This window comes from Zerene cesonia, chromosome 3, assembly GCF_012273895.1.
Source record: "Zerene cesonia ecotype Mississippi chromosome 3, Zerene_cesonia_1.1, whole genome shotgun sequence".
Classification (NCBI taxonomy): Eukaryota; Metazoa; Arthropoda; class Insecta; order Lepidoptera; family Pieridae; genus Zerene; species Zerene cesonia.
In genome coordinates this window covers 8078074-8094872 of record NC_052104.1, presented here as the reverse complement: position 1 = coordinate 8094872, position 16799 = coordinate 8078074, and the positions used below count along the sequence as shown (strand labels likewise).

The 16799-nt window shown below is 34.1% G+C and overlaps 1 protein-coding gene across 1 annotated transcript in view; it reads left to right on the top strand.

The window, feature by feature from the left end:
• Window positions 1-6592: 6592 nt before the first annotated feature.
• The window catches only part of LOC119838822 (diacylglycerol kinase theta), a 29911-nt gene continuing 19704 nt past the window's right edge, over window positions 6593-16799 (top strand). The window contains exon 1 of the mRNA XM_038364954.1: window positions 6593-6856. Within this exon, the coding sequence (XP_038220882.1) occupies window positions 6730-6856 (127 nt within the window). The 5' untranslated portion in view covers window positions 6593-6729. The remainder of the gene's footprint in view (window positions 6857-16799) is intronic.

Below are 16799 nucleotides of genomic sequence, written 5' to 3'. Positions count from 1 at the left end.
TGACGGAATACCATTCATTTAATGGTAGGCGTGATTACACGATATCTTTCTTAAATTTTATGACATGAGTAATAAGCATTTAATCGTATAAATTCAGTGTAGTTTGATAAAGTGGTACCAAGGTCACATTTATCTTTTTTTATAAAATAGCGATAACCTATGACGTTAATCATAATTATTGTTCAAAATCATCCTCATTATTTGGTTAAGAGAAATTTAAAAAGAGCTTGTTTAATGCAATTTATTTAAAATGCTTAAAGCCTTTAAAAACAAGGCCATATTCGATAATACTTCATGTTCCTTTTAATTAAAATACATACACACCGTACTTAAACAGTATAACTATCATAAAATACCTTTCAGCAACGCAAAACTAATCATCATACATACATAATGTAAATATTTTAAAACTGAATTTAAATTACGATAGGTCACTCGTTTTGACTTGCAAGTAAAAGTTGCTAATAGAACATTAATATTTTGTACACGCTGAAATCATTTACTATATTCTCTGACTGTAATCATTAAAAATGCATTTTAAATATAGATTTAATTTTAATATAAGTATATTCGGTAGCAACTAATGTGGGCGTGGTTGATCTTGAACTTTTAACATATTATGGTAAATTTAGTAACTATAATGTCATTCTCTGACCTAACGTTTTTTGCATAATTTGTGTGACCGAGTAGGCATTTAATAAAATACGAATATAATGTATGTAAAGTATATGTTAATCGTATAAAATTATTAAAATCACAATTTGTCTTTTCCTTAAAGAAAATGTTACGCAATTTTTGCGATTTGTTATACTTGGAAAAAAGAAGGGAACAGTTTGTTAAGGCGCATAAATATTTTGTTATTAAAAAATTAAATAAAACATTTCGTTTCGTTTCAGCCGTGGGACGTCCACTGCTGGACAAAGGCCTCCCTCAAAGATTTCCACCACGACCGGTCACTGGCGGCCTGCATCCAGCGGCTCCCCGCCACTCGGACCAGGTCGTCTGTCCATCTCGTGGGAGGTCGTCCCACGCTTCGTCGGCCAGTACGTGGTCTCCATTCCAGAACCTTTTTGCCCCAACGGCCATCGGTTCTACGGGCTATGTGCCCCGCCCATTGCCATTTCAACGTGCTAATCCGGTGAGCTATGTCGGTGACTCCGGTTCTCCTACGGATTTCCTCATTTCTTTCCTCTTAAATAAAACATACAAGATGAAAATAAAAAAAGGAAATAAAAAAAGAACATTTTTTTGTTATTTCACAGTGACAAATATTTGAAATAAGAACAGAATACATTTTTATATTGTTGGCTCTTTTATTGTTACATCTAAGAGTTAAATGGAGAAAGATTATAATATTAGAAAAATAATTGTTTTGTAAATATTTATAACGCTTCAAAACCACTAAAGAGCAAAGTATAAATAATAATAATATAATTACTATAAGCGCTACCCACTCATCTTTTGGATGTCAGTTCCCACCAACTATGTTTTTATATTATGTTGTTTAAATTTTTTAATGGGGGAGCCGAGCACGCTTCGGCACGAATTGGGCCGGCTCATACCGGGGAAGTACCACTCCCCCACAGAAAACCGGCGTGAAATAATAGCATGCTATTGTGTTTCGTACCGTGAGTGGGAGAGCCGGAGGTCTATATCTTTTCCTTACCCTTCCCAGTCCTTTCCTTTATTCCTCTCGTCAATCCTTTCTTAATCCTTTCCCAATTTAAAGTCAGTAATTCATTTGTAGAGGCGTAAGCTCTGCAATTGGCCTTACGTCTCTCCAAATGTCCATGGGCGGTGGTAGCGTTTACAATCAGGCGACCCACCAGTTCCATTGCCAACTATTTATATTACATATTTAGGTTCTCATTATTAATATTTTATTAGTAGCTTTCCGCCCGCGAGTTCGCCCGCGTGTACATAGAAAGTTAATTAATAGTTATCATCATCAATTATCCTACTAAATATATATAAATGCCAAAGTTTGTAAGGATGTGTGTGTGTGTTTGTTGCTCTTTCACGCAAAAACTACTGAACCGATTGCAATGAAATTTGGTACGTAGACATCTGGACAACTGGATTAACATATAGGCAACTTTTTATCGCGATATTCCTACGGGATACGGACTTACGCGGGTGAAACCGCGGGGCGCAGCTAGTACTCTATATACTAGTTATCATTTGCGACGTGAAAGAAAGAGAAACAATCACACTTTCGCTTTTATAATATTAGCACGGATAACATAATACTATATATACTAATATTATAAAGCTGAAGAGTTTGATAGTTTGATTGTTTGAACGCACTAATCTGAGGAACTACTGGTCCGATTTGAAAAATTATTTCAGTGTTTGATAATCCATTTATTCAGGAAGGCTATAGGCTATATATGTACCACCGGACTGTTAGTACTAGATATTAGTAATATATAGTATAGTATTATCTGTGATATTGGTAAGGATGGTATGGAACTCTTTGTGCCCAAGTCTGAATCGCATTTGGCGTTTTAGTTTTAGTTCGGTGTTAAATTTTTAGTTTGTTGTTTGCAGTTTTTAATAATATGTCAACTGACGCGGTATGTAGGCACCACTCGATACTCGTATATTATGACAACTGGATTGTTGTTATAAACATTAAATTTTACATTAAAACACGCGGCATTTGGCACAGACAAGGGTAAAATACCGAAATTAAATCCTACTTTGTTACTTAGCACTACATATTTTTTATAAGGGATAATTCACTTACAGTTATACCATATGCTCTATACCCTCCCTATAAGCCTTTGATTATGACTCCCGCTGTCGAGAAATAGTGAATTGTCCACTGAACTTCACTGTCTTTCCTTGCACTTGCGGGTATTTTCTAGAACTCATCCGCAATGAGGCTTTTTGTACCACATAAATATACTTCTCTTTGGCTCTTTGCATCCTCAGTTAAGCCCTAAAAACTTTACTTTTATTATATGTAATCTTTTTTTGTAATGGCATAGTCAAGCTATTGTAATAAATAAGTATTGCCGCAAATCTCCCCTTTCGCCAGCTTCTTTATGCTAAAGTTCTGTGGCGTTTTTTTACATGTTAGGTACATTTCCTAACCAAACTTAAAAGTGAACGCCGCATTAAATTTTCTCTTGCGTTAATGAGTAACAAGTTTGAAGGGAAGTTATAAATAGAGGTGTGGAACGGTCCGTGTGAGTTTCCACCCGATTAGCTCTAGTAGGTACCCTCTGGATATCGTTTATTAATCGAGATTACATGCTTACTGGTCAGAGCACTTGCAGGTCCGTGGAGAAATGAGTACAGATTTAGGATCACCTAAGAGGATTTAAATAATATTAAAGTATCTTCATCCGCGGATATCAATTCTCGCGTAATGAACCTCCAATAAGCTTTCAGGTTATATCCAACATACTGGCCGAGATTGGCAGATGTTACAAATTTTGATTCTTAAACATGCCGGTTCCCTCACGATGACCGATGTCTTCATCGTTTCAAAAAGTAGTAATATGAATAATGTACAGATACATGGAAAAATCAATAGATTTATTGCACTCTCGCCTGGTCGCATAACTATTAAAGGAAAATATGTTATTCGTCTAGATTTACTCTTACATCTTCATTGAATCATTTTTGCCATGCTTTTTCGTCCACTGTATGTAAGACGGCTTTTGTACACAATTAAATTTACAGTTGCTACTCAACAATACGTTGTAATTTATGTATTTTCCAGTTTTTTTGAAATGGTCATTTGGATACGCTTTTATTAAGCATTTAACAAATGCTGCCCTAGTGGCAGTCTTATAAGTTGTTCGATTTATATGGAGGTAGTATTTCTGATGATTCTTTTTGGCTTTTTAGTGGAAAATAGAAAAAGAGAGAAACACGTTTTTAACGCTACCTGTACCAAAACTGTTTTTACTTAACACTAATTTCGGGCAAGAGTTGTTTTCCTTTATAATTGTTTAAGTAATATGTTCAATAAACTTAGAATGAATCATCGCGACTTTGATAAAACGGTCACGGTTATATGTTAAAAATATTTACCTTGGAGGATACTGAGGCACTCCTTGATTACATTTTATTAACTGTTATAGATCAAATACACACACTTGCACACATACACGCACACACACACACACACACACACACACACACACAATTTTATTATGGTTACTATAGTTCAGTTTTTAATTTTAATAACCAGTTTGTAGTTGGACACAGATTTTCTCTACACTTACAAGGAGTTCCCATCTAATATCTTTGCTAAGATATTGCGTGTAAGTATTGAAAAAATCTTTTTGTTGTTTTCATGCTTGATGCGTTAGAACTTAGGAGTGGCACTCCTAAGTTTTAACGCATCATAAGTTATACTAAGCTGTAGAGTTTGTTTGGTGAACACTTTAATCTCAGAAAGTCAGGAACTGCCGTACCTACCGATGTTGAAAATTCTTAGTTTTTAATTAAAATTCAATTCAATTACATTACCTTAAAGACTGTATTTGTTCTTCGGGCGAAGGCAGAGCGTATCGCTAGTTTATCAGTCGATTGTTAAAGCATATAACTATTAACCAGCCTTGTCGCGATGAATGTAGCGGCATATTAACTGACTGGCCATACAACTGCTTTTAATCGGAAAAATTTCCCATTTCAAAAATTTTTCATTGATAGATATTGGGTCTAATGTGAAAATGGTACGATTTACACATTAGCGAAGTGAATGGCGATCACAGGCGTATGTAAACAGTGCACTCTCTATTCGCTTTGAGATTCGCGTATTCGTGCGGTTTTTTTATATTCTTGCTGTTTTTCGGACGTAATCAAAGGGATGACTTTAGTATATGGGAGTCGAGCACGCTTCAGCACAAATTGGGCCAATCGGGCCTTTCGGCTTGCACCGGTGAAGTACGTACGGTACCACAACCAGAAGACCGGCGTATATTGTTGCATGCTACTGTGTTTCGTTTGGTAACTGGAGGTGCCGGAGGCTCTTTATCCTTTTCCTAACCCTTCCCAGTCTTTTCCTTTATTCCTCTCGTCAATCCTTTCTTAATCCCTTTCCAATTTAAAGTCAATCCAATTGTAGAAGTGTAAGGTCTGCAATTGACTTTACGCCTCTGTAAATGTTCATGGGCGGTGGTAGTGCTTACCATTAGGCGACATACCAGCTCAATTGCCGAAGGTGACATAAAAAAAAACAGTGTGAACAGTGATTCATATACGAATGTTTTGGCGAGTGAGCGAATGGCAAACATAAATGCACCATTGTGTCTATGTCTATGTCTATGTCTATGGTCTATCCTTAAGAATAAAATTTTAACCCTATTATTCTATTTGAAAAATAGTCATGAGATTAACCAACTTGAATCAAATAAACGAACATATTCAGCTGAACATCACTTGTACATTTATATCGTATTTTGTATTGTATATTAATATTATATTTATAATGGTATAGCGAAAAATGTGGACAACATTTTTACTAGAATGTCGAAAGTTTAATGTACGCGAAGGAACCAAGCTCAAGTTGTTAGTATTCTCATTTAAGTTATTCCAAATCCGTATAACTGTTTGTGTGAAAAAGAAAAACATCCACCTACCCATCCCCAAAAACTTTCGCAAACACAGCTAGGATAGAAAAGGAAGTGAGTAACTTGATTTGTGTTAAAACCTGTAATTCACATGAAGTGCGATGTTTTCCAGTCGAATCATACCCCAATGCTTATTATACATATTATTATACAATATACAGTATATATAGAATATAGATGGTGTGCTATGGTGTACGTCGGTCGGTCGCGCCTCTCGGATGCTGCGCGGTTGATATTGTAAACAAGCTGTTTCGATTGGTGGTGCTCTACGCACGCGCGGGCGTGAGTGATCTTGTGCAGGCGTTTTTCGTATTCGTTTTTTTACTAGTTTTTGCGTGTGACATCGTTTTTTTACTATTTAGTAGTTAATAGTATTCATATTTTGGTCAGTCAGTATGTTTGACGTCTTTGGATAATCTAATGCTGTACAATTTTTTACTATTCATTTAGTATTAGGTTATTAAGGCTATAGAACACAGAGACAGATTTTTTAATGTTTAAGTTTAATTTACTGTTTCTTCATTTCCTAGCAGCGAATACAGTTGATTTCCAATAGCTGCAATCATCGCGAAAGCAAGAGAAGGCAAAGATGTTCATATTTTGTCAGTTGTTTTTTTTGGTCGATTTAGGTAGGTACAAGTGTGTGCAGTTAATGATAATAATCAGAAAAATATTATTATTAACTTGATTCAGATTTCTAGGAATGCAATCGAATCCAGGGAACATAACTAGCTGAATGCTTGCAGCTTATTTATACAGCTTATTTATTAACTATATTCTAGGTAAATGATAATATCATAAAAATTTGAAATGAAAAAAATATAAATGTGTCTATTTACGCACAGGATAAATAGAATATAATTGAAGTTGTTTCCCCAACAAACAAGCATCGATCGATTCAAGGAGCAGGACGTCATCCTTAGGTCATACGTGTTGCGTGCGCGGAGCGGTGCGCAGCTGGCGGCGGGGCGCGGGGCGGCGCGGCGCGGGGCGGGCGAGCGCGTGCGCGGGGAGGGACGGGCGCGGGCGGCAGACGCGCCGCGATGGTGGGCCGCGACAGCCGCTCGGAGAGCGCGGCGCGCCCCTTGGCGCCGCGGCATGAGTAGCGCGCCGCACCGGCCCGGCCCGCGCGCCCGCCATGGCGCAGGCCGGCGCGCCCCAACGCACCCACTCCTTCGCCAAGAAGACCTTCCACAAGCCGACCTACTGCCACCACTGCTCCGATCTGCTCTGGGGGCTCATCGGGCAGGGCTACGGCTGCGAAGGTACGCGCATGCGCCCCGCGCGCGTCGATACGCCCGCGCGCGAAGCACGACCAGTTATGCAACCCGGGCGTGTCTCACCCCTTCATCCCTCCGCCACCAGCTTGAACCCAAATCCTCCATCTTCCAGATCCAAGTGCACGACCTCGACCTTCACCCCCTCTCCAGCCAGACTACGCTCACTCCTGATTTCTCCTATCATCCTCTAGGTCGAGTCGGGAGCAGAAAAGATGGTGTTGGCGAAGCTAGTGAGATATCGATCGGTCTGTTTTGTATGAGGTTTTTTCCAAGCGGTGCGGGGCGGGGGCGCACCCCGCCCGGCGCGAGCTAGCCTTCTGTTTGGTAAGTCACCGTTAACTTTACATGGACCCCATGAAGGTCAGATTTGCGATGCTTTCTACATCTGACATTGAATTCTCGAAAACCGCCCAATTCAGATGAAATTTCTTCAAACGTTTGGCCACGAAGAAACCATCATGCTAATCTGCATCTTCGGCGGCAGTTTTTTCTCAATTATTATGTGTTAGTTATAATTGGTAACCTATTTATGACTTATTTCACGATTCTACCGTTAGAGATTATCCCTTTATATATTTTGCGAGCAATAATAAGAAATCATAGGACATATTCGATTTTCGGCGTGTGTGACGCACAACACAGTACCTAATGCAAAAAAAATTTATTGGGCTGTAAATTGTATCAATAAGAATTATTATTAAGTAGTATTCAATTAATCTCAATTGATTTTGTTCCTTCGTCTTTAACCGTAGGTACGATGGTTCTTAGAACATTAAAATCTTAAAAAGCGAAGATTTTCATCACATTCTATCTTTTACGGAGATTTGACGTTCAAATCCATGTAAAAGATAGAATGCGCGTTTATGATTTGAGATTCTTTATGGTAACAAAACGTTCTTTAGGACCTTGCTAGTTTATGTAGAAGATATACGAAAATCTTTAAAATTTAAATATCTTATTCTAAGATCTACGTTTATTCGTTGTAAGTTCAAAATTGTATGGCTTGGAGTAGGCTAAATAATAATAATAATATTTTAATTTTGGATTTAAAACAACTCTAATGATATCGAGTCCATTAGAACTCTGTACGGTATTAAAAAAACCAATAACCTCGAAAACACACATAGTCTATTCACGCAATGCAATACAATCCTGCATTAAAATATCTTTAATTAATAATAAATTTAATTAATAATTCGATGTAGGATACTTCCACAATATTAAATTGAGATAACCCATAAACCGAACCAAACTTTAAGATGTTCGCGATGGTATCAACCATTTTTCATGACCAAATTAGTCATATCTATCTTACTTTATAAACGAATCAAGCAAACGAAAATGACAGCGTGAATATTTTATAATACAAATGAATTGCTATCCATTGACATTAGATAATTGTATTCATATATATATCAATTCAATTTTCCTGCTCAGAAATATGCAATATTTCCTTTCCTGTTATTGAATTTAATCCAAAATCAATGAAGTAAAATGTGAATTTTGTATCGATATTATATATTTGCTTAGTCCTTTACTTTCTCAAAACTTTACAATTCGTGTGAACAATGTTTTTGGACAATGAGTCCAATTGAATGAGTGAATGAATCAGGATAGCATCAATTCAGATGGAAAAAGAAAATAATTTTTATTTAAAACTTGTTGTATCTGTGTACAGTTTTAAATATTTGGTTTTAAGTTTCATTCATGGATATAATTATATAAGAGATACCTTCACTCTTACAATAGAATTCCTAAATAATTCGCGTTTAAAATCCGTTAAGTCTTTAATTTCTAAATGTATAATACTCGCGTAAAATCAAACACAAGAAACTACTAAATAGTCTGTCTTAAAGAGCTGCTATAGTATTAATTAATATATGGAAGATTAAAATCCATGAAATGGAATCGCTTAAGAACTACAGGACAGTCGTTAAATTATTATTAAGATGTTTTCAAAGTGCAACTAAAGAGTAACTTACCGGACCTTCTCTGTAGATACTACTTCCGAACTGGTGGTAAATACTAAATATTAAATTATGTATTTAGTCGATACAAACAGAAACAAATACAGAAGTTCTTCTGATGGAAGTCGAGTTGAAAAATAAATGTTTTTGAGTTTGAGATTGAACCTGATTTATTTTCTAAATTATTTATGTATTAACAATAGCTCAATTTACAACATATTTAAAATTCTCCAAACCTTTTCTAAATCCGCAAATAATTCCAACTACATACAGCATTCTTTAGGTATTTCCTCATTCTTCAGGTATTTTGATCAATGTATAAATAAAACTTCGTCGTAACTAAGATATACATGTCTTTATTTCTCATAAGTAATTATGAAAGAGCTCAAATAATATATACAGGAAACATGAAAAAACTCAAATGAAAAATAATATTAAAACGAAACTCCTATACTTTATTACGATTATCATTAGATATAACTCTATAAGGTTTATCTGGCAGCAAACAAAGTAGTAAATCGTAGCACTGTTCGTAGCACTCACCTAGTTTCACACTGCTTATAAGTACAATGTAACAATGTTTAATCCTGAGATTTAAATGAACCCATTATTATAAATAATTAAAATTAATATTTAATTTACATTTTACGAAATACAACTCTTGTCTAAAACACGTATACTCTATGTAACATCCCACCCAGAGCTTTTAAAGCTCAAATAAAACTTGCATTTTTCGGTTATCTTTTTGTAAAGCGATTATTATTATTTCTTTATTATTTGTGTTTTGATATAATTGTTACAAAAATATGAGCTTTTTCAAATAAAGCTTCATTTTCTATCACCTTTACCAACGCGCGACGTATAAATAAGCGATCTCGTATGTAACCAGACCATAGACAAGTACAAAGCACGTTCTATCAAATTAAAATATCTAGAAAACTTGATTATGTTTCCTCTACGTGTTACAAAGCGCAACCTGTCTTTATGTACATGACACACGCTTCCAACTTCTATTTATCAATGGAGTTTTTCATCGGACACAGGTGGGCGTAGACACGCTGGGGGTAACAATAATATTCATTATGCCACTTCCTACATCAACGTCACGCCGACAAAGCGGCGCATAGACAATGAAACACAGACAATGGAGGGAACTAGAGCGGCGTTGATAAGCGTGTGTGGGTAGCATTGTGACATTCTATTCAATTTGACATAATGTAACGGTTTTCTTGAATCGACAGATAAGGGCTGAAGTTGACGTTGTTTTTATAACAGCATTGTAGAAAGCCTTTTGAAACATTAGCGAACATTAATAAAGGATATTAAACATTCATTTATTCCAATAACACCCTTCCGGACTATAAATAGAACAAGGAAGATATTATAAAAACAAATGATTGAATTTCAACTTTTAATACTGGGTTCAATATTTAATACTGACACAAGAGACAAAATGTCGATTCTACCTAGGAATTTTAAATTGTATTGAAATAGCCAAATTTGTTGTAGGGTCGAAACTAGCTACTATAGATTCCAAATGTACTGTAGAAATTGGGAATTATTCATTGATTGAAGTTTTAACAAATATAAATAATGAAACAGCTTAATAAAAATATCGAAAAGCTTTGTATCGTCCATGGATTTTTATTTCCTTTTGGGATGTGTGTGTTAGACTATTTTCAACTCTTAAATTAAGATTAATAATTGGCTTAGTAAAGGGGGGGAGAGTTAGAAGATTCAATCCTTCATCCTCGCCCCTCAAATAAAAGGAATAAACATGGAATAAATTATCAAATTTTGGTATACAAAATAGAGTATGAGTTAGACTGGGGCTTTTTATAAATTATATGATTAATTAATATATTTCAATAAGGGACATACCCACAAGGAAACCTGATAATTAATTAAAAGGACTGTCAATTAATATGTAGCTCTACATTCGTTTAGATACATATAGTAAGAAAGAATCGTTTAAATATATTCTTATTTCAAATAGTTCAAACGACACTTATTGCTATTTAATAAGCTTTTTTATTAGTTCACCTGTATGTTTGTATATAACCGAACCCTCCTTCTTTATTGTGCTCGTAACTTGTTGTGCATTTATTATGTCTTTAGTAGACTAAAGGACAAAGCAATCAGATAATTATACTCAACTCAAATTCCTGTCTCAACTAATCGTTAAGATGCAACATAGTATATGAATATTTGTAGATTAAATAAAACAATAATTTTAAACGGACATTCAAATCGTTTAGGATTTGCAAAACGTCTACTTCCCAGACTCAACGATGTCAGTTGGAATTGTCTGAAATCTTGTAATGAGGCTGTAATCCTTCCTCTATATTTAGAGTCCCTTGCAAGTAATCCGCGCGGGCCCGGGGCTCTATGTAGGCCACTGCTGACGTCACGGTGGTGACCTACTTCCTATGCCATTGAAAGCAGTGAGAGACGCGCGTCAATGGTGTACCCCTCCCCTCTGCTCTATGGGAGGGTGTGTCGAAATCATCATTAGCCAGTAACAAAAATTATGAAATCTATGTATTCAAAATGCATCAAGTGTAAGCATTGTGTAATGACAAAGAAAATAGGTGTTTGAAATTGTTTAATCTATCTCCGTAGAGCTTTAAATTGCCAAAGGAATAAGTTTAATGTGAGTGAAAAACGAAAACGATTTATTTACATAATGAGCTACAAAAACTCTTTAGTGGTCTTAGTCCTAAGTGTATTTTTGAGAGGTGAAAACACGTAGAGACTAGTTTGATCTTAAATTTATTAATTTATAGAAACAAAAAAATCAGACGATTAAAGTATTTCACAGTCATCAACAGGTAGAGCGAATGACTCTATCAAAGGTTATTAACCACTATAGACGAATCGTGGCAATTGTGTTTAACAAAAGAAAGTTATTGAGTATAATTAATGGTGATTCTAAATTTGGAAAGTAATATTTCGTGAGAATGTAAATATATTCTTTATATTAAACTTTAGAGTCGTAACAAACTTGGTGCGTGGTGACAAAATAGCCTTACTGGTTTCAAACCTGCATGTTTTAGTTGTAATGCACTCGCAATAAGTTTTTTTATTATATCATCGATTGTGATAATAATATACGTTATTTAAAAATCGAACAAACCAATTACAAACATATGTTATTAAGTAGAACGCTACACAATAGTCCAGTCCTCAATCAAACCATTTATTAGCACGTAAGCATGTTGACTCCATGTTGCATTATAGATGTGGGGTACGCCCTGACATGGCTTCAACCTTCGCTGGTTATTTCACTCTATTTGTATTACGGATAAATATATCTATCATTGATTTTTTTAATGGATTTCTACGTGTCATGTTAAGAGTTATAATTATTTAACTGAGATGCACCTCGTGTGCATACGCGGATGCTTGATGCTAGTTTTAAACGATTGGGTTATTTGAATTGTGGTAAATTTTTTTAAACTTGTCAATGAACCAAAATGATACTTCATATTATTTAATCACATTTTTCAATCTCAATGTATTTTGAAAAGGTAGTATGAGAGATAACTTGTTTTCTCTTTTGTGGTATACCAATGTGTTAATGCTTTAATTGTGCCTTAATAGTTTTAAGTAGCTTAAATATTTTTACACTACACAAACTTCTTAAAATTTGAGATTATTGTCTATTTAATTATTATTCTTAAATAGTTACATTCATTTTTAGACAGCATAGCTAGCTTTTTAAGATCACATAAGGATTAATCAGAAAAATAAAGATATTTCTAAAAGACATTTTACCTAAAGTAATAAAACATAGTCTACAAACAGAAAACTTCACGAAACAAGACAAAAACACACAGAATATTATTAGTTTTACCGAAAATCGTTGGAAACTAGAATTTGGCAGTAAATATAGGTCAAAACATATTTACAATGGCTCTATTTATATCAAGTAAAGCTAAAATAATAGTCCGTATTTCTGTACACTGACAGAAATAAATGCGTAATTCTCCTTTTAACGGGCGGTGTTGCCCGCACTCAAATGTTATTCTGCAGCTGTGCTTGCTTCGGATAAACTGCTGCGATAAGAGATTGAAAATTGAGATATGTCCCTGAAGTGTAGGTATTAAAGTTTTCTAGTTGAATTGGATGCATGTTTGCAAAAAATGTGTTTTATTTCTAATTGTAGTTGGTTATTTTATAAGTAGATTATTATTTTGATACTCTATTGATTTTCTTACATAAATTACGTTTTTTATCTAAATTAATATTATAAAGAGAAAACATTTGTTTCTGTAGGTCTGTATGTTTGTTATGTTTACACGCAAATCGACCGACTTAAAAAATGCTTCACAATTCATAAGCTTCGTCTTCACTGAGTGATATAGGTTATATTTTTTTTTTATCCCGGGTCAACTCGGGCGGTGTCAAGCAAGCGGCTTGTTATAAATAAAAGAAGAAGTATTTAAAGTCTTAGAATATCTCAATTAAATATAAAATAAACAAGTATAATAAAATCGTGATTTCAATATAATTCATATGATTTCATTGACTATTGCAAGATGTTACCCGCATTGAAATATTAATACGCTGTAATGCATTTTAGGTTTTTTATTGTAATGATAAGAAAGCTGCGGGATTATAGTTTTATCTAGCTTCCGCATTATATTACAACTTACAAAACGTATTATTCAAATATAAAAGCATAAGTAATAAGCAAGCAACCGAAAAATCTATTTAATTCTATTTTTGTTAACTGCTATTTATAGATGCGGAAGTCATTACAAAATCAAAACTATACTCGTAGGTTCTCGTAGGTATTCTGTAGCGACTCCAATCAACCTACACATGTGCTATGTGGATCTACCTACAAATCTACTACGGCGTAGCAGGGTCCACGTAGCAGTTTGAGTAGGAGACAGAAATTGTAGATACTAAACAAGGCATATTGTTTCATGTTGAGCATCATTACGATTACAAAAAAACGATTATATCCATTCATATCTCTAAATATTCTTTAAAAAGCCGAAAGCGGTAGATATAATTTATTGTTTTTTTTAAAGGTGAAAAGCATTGTGAAATTCAAATAATAGGTAAGTTAGAAAACAATACAAAACAACTCTAAACAATTTTTGTATTCAATCTATGTAATCGATTGTGTTGTAAGTGATTGTAATATCGCATTAAAGCTTTTGTTAAAGACATTGAAATATTTTATTACAAATTTGATATTCTACATAGCTACCGGTTAAGTTCTTACACGAAAGGAGTGTTAATCAAAGAAAGTACAACTACTTTTCATATTTTTTTTATAATAAAATAAAAAAACAAATGTCAACATCTATTATGTTAAATGATTTATGGCATTAAATGACTTGACAGTTCATAAGCAATATAGGTTGACTGGCAGACATTGCTACCTAGCAATAAGGCCGACTCTTGTACGAAAATCATTGCCGTTACTTTGTATAAGGTTTACTTTATGTTTCGTACAATAAAGTGTTATGAATAAATAAATAAATATAAATTAAAAATGGAACTTACTCAATGAACAATGTTAACCGTTTCACCCAAAACACAAGTCAGCCTGCGCCCGCGCCGGCCCCTCCGCTTTCGTTACCTATATTTAGTTTGTTTATAACTCAGGCAGGTGTCCTGTAAGTTCCGGCTCGACACTTTTGATGTCTTATTCGTAAGTTTTATGTTCCACTTATTGTCAATGTACTTGCATTAACTACACATTAAAGTTTATTCAATTGCGTATCGTATTCATTTACCGTTTGATGGTATTACGTATCCTTATAGGACAAAATTTTTGTTTTTAATAAAATAGTAATAGGTCTGAAATAGGAAATTGCGATCCCGTGGGTGCCTTTATTACTTTGTAAAACAATGAGATAAGTGAGGGAAAAATTACTAACAAAAAAAAGGTGTGTTTGCGATTCACGCACGATAGAAGTGAAACTTCAGTAAATCTACAAAAGAACGAGATGAATATATATAAAATATAAAATAGTATGTATGTATATTTCTGTCTCATTCTTTCCCGGCTTCATTTATACATTTATGTATTGGTGTCCCTTACCTGTCGTTTTTCCGTTGCATCAGGTTTGAAATCACAACGATTCTAAAGAAGTTTCACTTCAATAACAACAATTAACAAAACCCTAACGGTTTGGTTCATTTTTCCAATGCAATCAATAGAAGCATAATGCAAATTGTATGGCAATTTCGTCTATCTATTGTCTATACTAATATTGTATTGAATTTGTGGGTTTGTGACGTTGTATGAGATAATATCAGGAATAACTGAACCGATATCAAAAACCGTTTTTGAAATTGAAATTTTCACTGTTAAAGTAGGTACGTGATCCTGAATGCTAAATCATATATAATTTGTGTCACGGGCATAGCCAGTGAGTATATATAGTAGCTCATATATTTATGTACCAGCATCCTCAAAGGATTGATTACAAATAATTCACTTAAGTTTCGGGCGAATAATTATATATTTATGATTAATGTAATGGTTATGTAATAATTAATGACAATTCACTTAGCAATTATGTTATAGAAAATAAACCATCATTTGATATATTATGAAATATGTAATGTATATAATTTATGTGATCATTTATAATTCGGTTAATCGTCCCCAACATAGTTATTTTATGAATAAATGCGGGTACCAATTGTATAGTTAACAGCATATTTATGGTTTATTTGATGCCCTTAATATGCTCTCCTGACTAATAAACTAAAAAATTAAAGGTACAGTGTTCTTCAGAGCAGATGTAGTATAATATTTTAAATAAATAAATAAAATTTCCGACAAGTAACACCCAAACTCGTGTTTAGGAATTTTAGATAAGTACTAATATGTGGTAAAACTACTTTGGTTGACTAATAAACTATAATAATCCTACTAATATTATAAATACGAAAGTTTAGTGTAAGGATGTGTGTGTGTTTGTTACTCTTTCACGCAAAAACTACTGATCCGATTGCAATTAAATTTAGTACGTAGACAACTGGACAACTGGAATAACATATAGGCAACTTTTTATCCCAATATTCCTACGGGATACGTACTTACGTGGGTGAAACCGCGGGGCGAAACTAGTGTTACAATAATAATGAAAATAATCATAAATCCTATCTGTACCTCTTAACACAAAGCCTCCAAAAATTTTTATGTCGTGTGATTTTCGTAGCTTACATTGATAAGTCTAAGACTAAATTCATATAATATGCAACAATAATAAGTAAATTAACCTTAAAATAAAACACGTGTGTATAATAGAATTAAATCATCACATTTGATTATATGTCATGCATTTAGCAAAAACGTTTTATTTTACTGACAGAAAACTAGATCCACAATGCAAATCAAGGAATAACTGAAAATAAATATGGAATACGAATACGCTACTCGTTAATCTAATATTTAGTTTAGCCCCATCTTCCCTATTCCTAAACGCTATCGGGATAAAAGCTCGGTTGTCAAAAATTCGTGTAGCGCGGGATTGGCTGGTGCCTGTGACGTCAATGCCGACCTCTCGCCGCGCCCCCCCCGCCGCCCGCACTCCTCCGAAGGCCGCACGCTTCGAAAAAATATTCTCGATTTTCGGATGGAAAAATTATATGTATTATTACATTGTAAATTAGATATTAGGCTTAATAAGTGTACCTATACTTCATATTGCAATTGATATGATGATTATAGATTAGTTTACTTACGAATCGTTAACTTTGATAGGATATTCGTTAATATGTTCCATTTTTAAATGTGTAATATATAGAACTAATATACATGAATAATATTGCAGCCATATGAAAATATCATTCATACTATAATTGAAAATTTTCAGTGTATAACTATTCCATGTTGACCTAATTAATTCGTAAATAAAATGTACCAATTAAGGTGCAACGTATGTTACGTTTTTAACTAATTCCGTTATTAAAATTTATATTTATAA